Source organism: Glycine max, chromosome 15 (genome assembly GCF_000004515.6).
Source record: "Glycine max cultivar Williams 82 chromosome 15, Glycine_max_v4.0, whole genome shotgun sequence".
Classification (NCBI taxonomy): Eukaryota; Viridiplantae; Streptophyta; class Magnoliopsida; order Fabales; family Fabaceae; genus Glycine; species Glycine max.
The window spans coordinates 16,852,068-16,862,756 of NC_038251.2; the positions used below are offsets into that span (position 1 = coordinate 16,852,068).

At 38.2% G+C, this 10,689-nt stretch overlaps 1 protein-coding gene across 2 annotated transcripts; it reads left to right on the forward strand.

Annotated features, from left to right (window-relative positions):
* Positions 1-766: 766 nt before the first annotated feature.
* Positions 767-9,470, forward strand: LOC100806027 (mps one binder kinase activator-like 1-like). Of its 2 annotated transcripts, NM_001254046.2 has the most exons (8): positions 883-924; positions 1,024-1,106; positions 7,368-7,416; positions 7,528-7,636; positions 7,887-7,980; positions 8,421-8,554; positions 8,669-8,832; positions 9,277-9,397. In NM_001254046.2, exons 2-8 carry the CDS (start codon positions 1,081-1,083, stop codon positions 9,346-9,348), a joined length of 648 nt encoding a protein of 215 aa, NP_001240975.1. In that variant the 5' UTR covers positions 883-924; positions 1,024-1,080; the 3' UTR covers positions 9,349-9,397. The 2 variants fall into 2 exon arrangements, with proteins under 2 accessions (XP_040865399.1, NP_001240975.1); XM_041009465.1 differs by having other exon boundaries at positions 767-924; positions 8,421-8,832; positions 9,277-9,470.
* Positions 9,471-10,689: the final 1,219 nt, after the last annotated feature.

Sequence of the window (10,689 nt, forward strand, 5' to 3'; positions counted from 1 at the left end):
GCCACTTAGAGATTAGTCAATTTCTTTTTCCTGCTGGTATGTCGTGTCGAACTTATCTAATTTGAGTATACGACTGTAATCTTAATTGTACTTATAAATTTTGTCCAAAAAAAGTTAAGGTAAAAGATTTAGAATTATTGATATCATTTATTAACTTTCTTTTTATCTCACATATTCTTTTTATCTTTCTTTTTTTTATTATATTATTTATCACATTTATATTTTTCTTTATTTTTTTCCTGTGTATTATAAAAATAGGGTATACATTGAACATTTAAAAAAAAAAAGAGCATGACAACTTGTAAAATCCTTAGTTAACTCAGAATCTTTTTTTTTTAACGTATTAACAGAACATTTTAATTGTTTTTTATCCATAATAATTAAATAAAATGTAGAAAATTTATAACAATTTGTTTAAGCAACTGAATTAAATTTTCTTAAAAATAAAATTTTAAATTTAAGCCCACCACTCAACCAAAATAAAAAGACCATTTTTTTTTTACAGGCCACCACCACCATAGAATTTTCTTAAAGAATAAAAAAGTATATCTCATTTTAATGCTTCCATTCACCATTAATTCGATGCCTAATTTCTTCACATACAACTGTTACAATATCCTTTTAAAGACTATCATTCCTCCACTAATCTCTTAAAATTAAGAGGAGATGAGAGGATAAAAAAAAAGGGGGGAAATAATAGTAAAAAGAGGAATATATGCTAAACATAAATTTTAAAAAAAAGATAAGAATATTAGAAAATTAAGAAAACCAAAGAAAAGAAAAAGAAAGAGCATCAGGCAGAGCCAGCCAGGTAAGCAAGCATATGCAGGTTGGCAAATGGAGTTTTTGCCTTTCTCTCTCCCTTGGGAGGAGAGAGAGAGAGAGAGAGAGAGACGGAGGAAATGACAGACTGGCAATAAGGAGGTTAAGCATTCTCTGTCTCTGTGTGTCTATATATATATATATATATATATAAACTCGTTTTGGTCATTCTTCAAATTTTGGTTTTTGTGATTTTGATAGGACGACCCTTTGGTATTTGGATCTTCAAGAAAGAGAGACCCTTGGGATTTCGTCACCATGAGTCTCTTCGGTCTTGGAAACAGGTTCTTCATCCAAGTTTCTCTCCTTTTCTTCCGTTTCATCTGTTCATTTTAGATTCTGTGTTTTTATGCATTTGTTTTTTTTTTAAAATAAAAAATTCTTTTTATGTGTTTTTGTTTTACCCTTTGAGGATGAGCTGGGATTTTGATGTTGAGGTTGCCCTTGATTTGTTTTTAGATGAATTTTTATCCCCTTTGTTTGATCTTAGTGTTTTCTTAATATGTTTGTTACATAATTGTCTTTTGTGTTCTGTTGAATGGGATGGTTAATCATATGATAGAACTGTGGCATAATGATTACCTGAACATATGTTGGTAATATGGCTGTGAAATTCGTTTGCTTCAATTTGATTATTACTTTGTGTTATAGCAATGGGAATTTGTCTCATTCTGAAACTGCTAATAGAAGATGATCAAGTGATTCAGGACAGAGAATTCAAATAGAAATCTAAATAATGTAAGCCTGTAAGGTTTGTTTGGATCAAAGGAGGGGGTGAAGGAATTAAATTGGGGGAGAAAGGAAGGAATTTTGGAACCAATCAAGAGTCGAAATTCCTTCTGTCGTTTCCATTCTCTTCCAACCAAATAGTATGTTAAATGTTTTTAAACTGGGTGTGTACTAATAGGTTTTTTACTTTTTGTCGTGCCAAGAATTAAATTTTGGGGCTTTGAAGGATCCTCTGTTGGGTGGGTAGAGCTATGATCTCATGTATGCATGTGTCATTCTCAGCTGGTCATACTTAACTTGATGTTACAAGGATGCTTTTGACTTAGCTGCGTCTGCGCGCTGTATAGGTGGCTTAAAAATGTTGAATGATGAATATCATGCCATCAAAATTTAATTGTGCTATTGAATTTTTCATAACTTTTTTGGTTATGTGAAATGGGACATAAAAACCAGTTTTGTAACGTTAATGAGCATGTAATGCTGCCTTCAACAATAATTGTTTCAAAATTAGTTGACAAAATTTGAATCCATACGCATTTATTGGGCATAGATCATTAGTAGAAACAATTGTATGAGCCAAATTTGTTAGTGATATTGTGACTACAGACTGCAACAAAAAGGGCCTAAGGGAGGAAGAGACCAATGTCAGCAGGCCAAGAGAACCATCACCAAGCCTATGCGTTTGAGAGAATCAAAATAAAGTTTGTTAGTAGATTCTACAGGAATATAAGTTAGTTGTTAGTGGATTCTGAGTTTGTTAGGATGGTCCATGTGCTGTCATGGTTTTTAGCTTGTCCTTTCCTAATATTCCTTATCTGTATGAACAGAGGACCTATATGCACACATTGGGTACTCTTGCTATATATAGTGAATGAATTAATAAAATGGACAAGCAGAATTTCAGTACTTTATTTCCAGGAGGCCCCCTTGTCCTCGAATTCAGGGAACCTTGTAGTGACTCTATCAATTGGTGTTCTCGTTGCCTTCCTTCATGGCCGATCTAACCCACGGCAAATCCATTGACCGCTTAAAGGAATCTATCAAACTCCTTTCCACTTCTCAATCAGACCTGGCTTCTAAAGTCGATTCCATCCTTACCCAACTTGCTACCCTTATTCCCACACCTTCTTCTCCACCCCGCAAACACCACTTGAAACTAGATGTTTCCCGTTTTAACGGTGCTGATCCTATAGGGTGGATTTTCAAAATTTCTCAATTTTTTGAGTTTCATGACACACCTAAGCACAAGCGCCCGTTTGTTGCTTCCTTTTATATGGATGGTCTTGCCCTCAGTTGGTACCAGTGGATGTACCACAATGGGCTCATAACCTCTTGGCTAGCCTTATTGCAGGCTTTGGAGTCTCGTTTCGCTCCTTCATTTTATGAGGACCCTTGAGGTGCCCTTTTCAAGCTCACCCAGTGTGGCACAGTCACGAAGTATCTCACTGACTTAGAACGTCTGGCCAATCACGTTGTCGGCCTCCCTCACCCTTTTCTACTCAGCTGCTTCATTTTGGGTCTCCATCCGGGAATCCGCCTCAAAGTTCAAGCCTTACAACCAGTGGCCTTACCATAGGCTGTGGCGCTTGGGAAGTTACAGGTGGAAAAATTGGAGGACTGTCGTCACTTCAATTGCCCTAAACCTATCAGCAACCCCCTTCCATTACCTCTGCCTCCGGCAGAGCCACAACCTCCACCCATATCATCCGCAACCGCTCCTACCTGTTCTCTTGTTCCATCTTCTCCAGCAGCACCTCGGCCCCGCTATCGTCGTTTATCCCCTGAAGAGATAGCTGACTGTCACGAGAAGGGTTTATGCTACAACTGCGATGAGAAGTTTGGCCCCAATCACCGCTACAAGGCTGGTTTCTTCCTTCTCATCGCCGAGGATGAAACCAACCAAGAACTGCCACATCCACAGATCAGTTTTAATGCGTTGTCCGACCATCCCATCTACGAGGCTCTTCGTTTGCAAGACTCTATCAACCACCACCCCATTACGATTTTGATCAATGGAGGAAGCACCCATAACTTCCTCCAGACCAAGGTCGCTAAGTTCTTAGGCCTCCCTTCTTGAACAACTCCAGCCTTGTGGGTCATGGTGGGTGACGGCTTCGTCATCGATTGCCTGCACCTCTGTTCCGTTCCCCTTTCCATTCAAGGGCACCATTTTGTGGTCGACTTCCATGTACTACCCATTAGTGGGGCTGATGTGGTCTTGGGTGTCCAGTGGCTTAAGGAACTAAGCCCAATTGTGACCGACTATCAGGCTCTTACCATGTCATTTATTAGGGATGGCACCCAAGTTGAAATCCATTCCTACCCCCCTTCCCCACCATTGGACATTTCGGCCCAACAGGTCAAGCATCTGGTCCAGATCCACGCTGCCTCTGCCTTCTTCCACATCCAATTACTTCCAACACCCAAGCATTCTGTCACCCTAGACTGTCCTGACCACCCCAACCCTCACCCCTCATCTCTGCTACACAAATTTCAACATCTATTCACTACTCCCACCGGTCTCCCACCTGATCGTCCTACGAACCACCAAATTCACCTTCACCCAATGCCTCTCCGACCAATGTTCGTCCCTGTCGGTACCCACATTTTCATAAATGCGAAATTGAATGTTAGGTTGATGAATTATTGTGTGAATGCCTTATCCAGCCAAGTCGGAGCCCCTATTCTTCTCCATTACTCTTGGTGAAGAAGAAAGGTGGCACTTGGATTTCCAAGCCTTGAATGCGATAACGATCCGTGACAGATTTTCCATTCCAACCATCGACGAATTGCTTGATGAATTGGGTGGTGCTTCGTGGTTCTCCAAGCTTGACTTACGCCAAGGATTTCACCAGATTTGTATGCATTTGGAAGATATACCAAAGACCACCTTTTGAACTCATCATAGACACTACGAATATAGAGTGATGCTGTTTGGGCTATGTAACGCCCCATCCACGTTTTAGGCTACCATGAACACAACACTAGCTCCGTTCATTCGTTGGTTTGTGGTCATTTTCTTCGATGATATCCTTGTCTAGAGCCATTCTTTGGCGGACCATCTTGAACACTTGGCCAGTGTCTTCTCGTCTTTAGGAGAACAAATTCTATCTATGGGATTCCAAATGCATTATTGGCCAACGTCATCTAGAGTACATTGGTCATATTATATCTCAGTCTGGAGTGGCGTCAAAACCCTCCAAAAAGCAATGACCGATTGGCCCATCCCTTCCTTTGTTCGAGCTCTTTGCAGATTCCTAGGACTCAAAGGATTCTACCGCAAGTTCATTAAAGGGTATGCTGCTATTGCCCATCCTGTGAACCAATTACTCCATATGGGCTTCTTCCAATGGTCACCTAGTGCTCAACAAGCTTTTGATTCCTTGAAGAGAGCCATGACCGAGGCCCTTGTTTTGGCCCTTCTGGATTTTGCCTTACCATTTGTTTTGGAAACAGATGCTTTGGGCGCCACTATGGGTGTTGTCCTCATGCAATCTAACCACCCCATAGCCTTTTTCAGCAAGAACTTCTGTCCACGCTAAGCTTGCGCCTCCACTTACATTCGCGAGTTACATGCTATCACTTCAGCTGTGAAGAAATGGCGGCAATATTTATTGGGACACCCTTTCATTATTCTCACGGACCATAAGAGCCTCAAGGATCTCATGACGTCGGTAATGCAGACACTTGAACAACAAGTTTATCTCTCAAAACTCATGGGATACGATTATTTGATCCAATATTGCATTGAACGACATAATGTGGTTGCGAACGCCCTTTCCCGTTCGGACGGCCAGTGCTTGATACTTTCTGTCCCTCAATTCGCCTTCCTGGACGAGCTCCAGCGCAACCTATCTTCTAGTGAGGCATTCCACAATTTGGTCCGCAATATTAATGACCACCCTACGGAATTTTGCGATTATCGCATTCACGAAGGACTAGTTATTTTTAAGGGGTGTATCTAGATAGACCCTACCACACCCTTTCGCACCATTTTGTTATAGGAATTTCATCAAACATCTGTCGCAGGCCATATGGGTGTTACCAAAACCCTTGCTCGTTTGCTGGAAAACTTCTTTTGGAAGGGAATGCGCAAGGATGTCAGAAATTTTGTAGCACAATGCATCACTTGCCAATCTACGAAGTATGAAACCAAACGACCAACTGATCTGCTCCAACCATTGCCAGTTCCCACAGCTGTTTGGGAGGACTTTTTCCTTGATTTCATCACAGGCCTTCCTTTATCCAATGGCAATACAATTCCGTTATTCTTGTTGTTGTTGACCGTTTCTCTAAGGCAGCTCATTTCGGTGGTCTTCCAGGCCATTTCACAGCTTTCAAGGTTGCTCAATTATTCCTTGAATTGGTCTGCAAACACCACGAGATACCCCGTAGCATGGTTTATGATCGCGCCCCTGTCTTTATTAGCAAATTTTGGCGTGTACTCTTCAAGCTTAGCGGCACCTAACTCCGTATGAGCACTGCCTATCACCCTGAAACCGATGGGCAGACAGAGATCCTTAACCGTACGCTGGAACAATACCTTCGTGCCTTTGTGCATTTTAACCTGTCGAGATGGGGAAAATTCGTCGCATTAGCAGAATGGTCTTATGACACCGCTGTGCATTCAGCCACAGGACAGTCCCCTTATCAAATAATTTATGGTAAACCTCCTCCATCCATTCTCCATTATTTGCTTGGGTCTTCCACTATTGAGGCCGTTGACCAGTTGCTTTCGGAGTGCCAAGCTATGCTACGAACTCTCCACCGAAAGCTCCTCAAAGCTCAAACTGCTATGTAAATGCAAGCTGACAAAAAGCGCAGGGATGTGTCCTATAGTATTGGTGACTGGGTTTATGTTCGTTTGCGCCCCTATCGCCAAACATCGGTCTCCGGGTCAACATATACCTAACTCGCGAAACGATTTTATGTCCCGTATCAAATAACTGAGCATACACCCTCACTCCAAAATTCATCCGGTTTTCCACTGTGTCTTACTCAAACTGCATAGAGGTCCCCCGCCAGTCCAGCCTGAAGCTCTACCCTCCATATTCCATGATCATCATCCCTTGATTCAACCACTAACCATATTATAATCTAAATGGGACCATGATTCTACTCCTCCCATTCATTGGGTTTTGGTTTAGTGGTTAGGCCTTTCCCCTGAAGATACAACGTGGGAACGCTGGGACGATCTTTCTCGGACATTTCACCTTGAGGACAAGGTGATTCTCCCAGGGGATGGCAATGTTAGTGATATTGTGACTACAGACAGCAACAAAAATGGCCTAAGGGAGGAAGAGACCAACGTCAGCAGGCCCAAGAGAACTATCACCAAGCCTATGCGTTTCAGAGAATAGAAATAAAGTTTGTTAGTAGATTCTATAGGAATATCAGTTTGTTGTTAGTGGATTCTGAGTTTGTTAGGATGGTCCATGTGCTGTCATGACCGTTAGCATGTCCTTTCCTAATATTCCTTGTCTGTACGAACAGAGGACCTATATGCACACATTGGGTACTCTTGCTATATATAGTGAATGAATGAATAAAATGGACAAGCAGAATTTCAGTACTTTATTTCCAGGAGGCCCCCTTGTCCTTGAATTCAGGGAACATTGTAGTGACTCTATCAAAATTGCTCCAGTCTGCAATTTTTTCCCTGCTACTTTTTCCGTAAGTAAAATGAATTGTCTGATTCGATTAATCCCTCTTTTTTTTGTTATTTTGTTTGTTCTTTTGGCTCGTAGTGTGGTATACTTTTGTTTTTTTTTTCTGTCGATGACTACTCATACATTATCAAACTTTGATCCATGCAGAAACCAAAAAACATTTCGTCCAAAAAAGAGCGCTCCATCTGGAAGTAAGGTTGGTGGTCTTTTTACTTGTGGAATGGTCACTGGATTACTTTCTATTTTTTTCTTTATTGTTTATATTCAACCAACTGAGCCTTCTATGCATTTTGATTATGAAATGCAGGGTGCTCAACTTCAAAAACACATAGATGCCACGTTGGGTAGTGGGAACTTGAGGGAGGCTGTTAAACTGCCCCCTGGTGAAGATATTAATGAGTGGCTAGCTGTAAACAGTAAGAATCTTTAACATTTAGCTTTTTGCAAATAGTGCTCAAGTTTCCAACTACAAATTGTGTTCTGCCCTGTCTCTCTTCCATATTCATGAGGCTTATTTTCTTAACCTCTTCTATATAATTGACATTGTTTGGTGTTGTATTTACACATAGCCTGGTAATTTTTAGTCGTTGGTAAATGATATTTCACTGCAAAATTGCTTATAATTTTTTTTGCACATTGACATTTATATTTTGTTTTTATGTGCAGCTGTGGACTTCTTTAATCAAGTGAATATCCTGTTTGGTACTCTTACAGAATTCTGCACGCCAAGTAACTGCCCTTCAATGACTGCAGGACCAAAGTATTGTTTGATCCTTCAACCAACTCTTATTTTACTTACATAGTATTGTTGCAGCTAGATTAGATTGGCTATTATATGTATCTTTTCTCTTTTTGGCGTGTATGCAATGTATTTACATCGATTGACTTCGAGTTGCTAAATATATTTTCTAAGATGATTAATAGAGCTAAATGCATGGGGAGTGACAAAAGGAAACATATTTCAACTATAAAACTGGGAAAAATTATTTTACACAACATTGTGAATAAAAGGGCATACCCAAGTCATTGTACTTGTATGACTCTTTTTCACATTTTCTATGCCAATTTTCTTTTTCTTTTTCATTGTCCAGTGAGTCAATTATCCGGAGCTTCGTATCCTTAAATGAACAAACTAAGTCATTGTAAACAACATTATACATATATATGAGACAAGTATTCAATATATTTTTAACTCTACAGGTATGAGTATCGATGGGCTGATGGTGTTACTATAAAGAAACCAATAGAGGTGTCTGCTCCAAAATATGTTGAGTATTTGATGGACTGGATTGAATCTCAGCTAGATGATGAAACAATTTTCCCTCAAAGATTGGGTATGTTTGACGTATTGATGAAGCTAGTGGGCCAGTTAGCTGAACTTTCAGGACTGTTATTTGCTAATTATATGCATCATAGCACTATTTTTATTTATTGTTGCATTGTTGTAGGGGCTCCCTTTCCAACCAATTTCCGAGATGTTGTCAAGACAATTTTCAAGCGACTATTCCGTGTATATGCCCACATTTACCACTCACATTTTCAGAAGATAGTGAGTTTGAAGGAAGAAGCTCACCTTAATACTTGCTTCAAGCACTTTGTTTTATTTACTTGGGTAAGTGGGTTATAAAGATATAAAAAAAAAAGTTGAATTATGCATTTCTTTCTTCCTCTTTTGGTTTTGTATTGGGTTGGTTGTGCAAGGGTGGAGAAATTATTGCATGATTTGGACCACCACATGTCTATGATCTTGTCAATCTCCACGTGACACGTAGTCCAATTTTTCAATTTACAAGATAAAGTTAATAAAATTGGGTTACGTATCAAGTGAAGATTGGTCAAGACCATGAACATGTGATGATTTCGCGGACTATATAATAATTTCTAGTGAGGGTGAACCTTGATGCAATGGTAAGGTAATCTTGTGACCTAGATGTTGCAAGTTCAAATCTCATTCAAATGCAAATATGGGAAGTCTGCTTTTGGATTCAACTTGACTGCTGCCGTCTTTTTATTTTCTTGCTGAATTTTCTGGCTGATATGCTATATTATTTTGCAGGAATTCCGTTTGATCGACAAAGTAGAGTTGGCACCTCTTGAGGACCTTGTTGAATCTATTATTCAGTTATAGTGCTGTTGGTGTTTTCTTTCCCTTAATTTTGGGGAGATATTAAACATTGAAAAAGTTGGTTATACATTTTTGTACCCCCTTGTAAAAATACTTGCTAAATGAAAAATCTTTATCACCCCTTATGTATTTGGCTCTTAATTGTTGTGATGGTTGCTCAATAACAATAATCGTGTGAATCAAGCGAAAACCTGCTTGTGCGGCAAGGAAAATAATAGATGAACTGAAGCTTTGTATTTTTTGGCAGATGTTTTAGAGTCCTCTTTTGTTTTTCTCCCCTCCCCCTAAATTAATAAAGGCTAGGGGAACATAATGGCTTTCTGAACAGAACAAGCAATTGGATATTTTATCCAATTTCTTCACTAAGATATCGCATTTACTATTCAATTTCTTTGCATTGTCAGTATTCATCCTTGAGAGTTGCTTTCATATCATCAGTAAAACCATGAAAGCTAAAACAGTATATTAAAATTCTAAGTAGTCAATAAGTCTAGTTTAGTTGATTGAGCATGATGAGTAAATTATTATAAATTCATCTGACATTATCTTCCATTCTTATATTATCAAGAGATCTAGTTTAGTTTATTGAACATGATGAGTAAATTATTATAAATCTGTCTAACATTATTTTCCATTCTTCCAGATATAAAATATATACTAAGGTGATTTATCATCAAGATGACTAACTTGATATTAAAATATGATTTATATTTTAAAGTATACTTATTTATTGAGTTCAAAAAAAGATTTATTTATTATAAATTTTAATTATAATATACTTTATATATTAAAAAGTATTTATTTATTATAAATTTATTTTTATAAAGTAAAAATTTATCCTATGTATTGCATTGGATAAAACACCTAGTTGTTTTTTTATCCAATATCACAATAGAAATGCATTTGAAACTTCAAATGATACATTTTTTAATAAAAACTTTCCATTCTTTTTCTTTAACCATTGTTCCAAACTGATTCAAATCATCCAAGCTTCTAAAGGCGATACATATCGTGCACCACTGCGGTCATTGCGTAAATAACGTAAAATTTATATAATCATTAAAAACTGTTAAATACTTCCAATCTTAATCTCTTTTTTACTTTTTTATTTTACTTGTTTAATGAGTTGAGGGAACATTTTTATTTTTTTCAAAAATGTAAATCCAAACATTTCCATCCCTAAAGCCTTCAAAATCATTTCAAAAATAAAAACATGAGGTTAATTATTATAACTAATAATGAAATAATAGTAGTTATTATAACTAAAATGCTACAGTATGCGTTAAGATAATTATATATTTAACTATTTATTCCTAACCAAAGCCTAAGGTAAAGACAAAATAT

Coding starts and splice junctions, on each gene's coding strand:
- LOC100806027 (XM_041009465.1), top strand. CDS start 1,081: ATGAGTCTCTTCGGTCTTGGAAACAG. Junction 1,107..7,367: donor CTCTTCGGTCTTGGAAACAG/GTTCTTCATCCA, acceptor TGATCCATGCAG/AAACCAAAAAACATTTCGTC. Junction 8,833..9,276: donor ACTTTGTTTTATTTACTTGG/GTAAGTGGGTTA, acceptor ATTATTTTGCAG/GAATTCCGTTTGATCGACAA.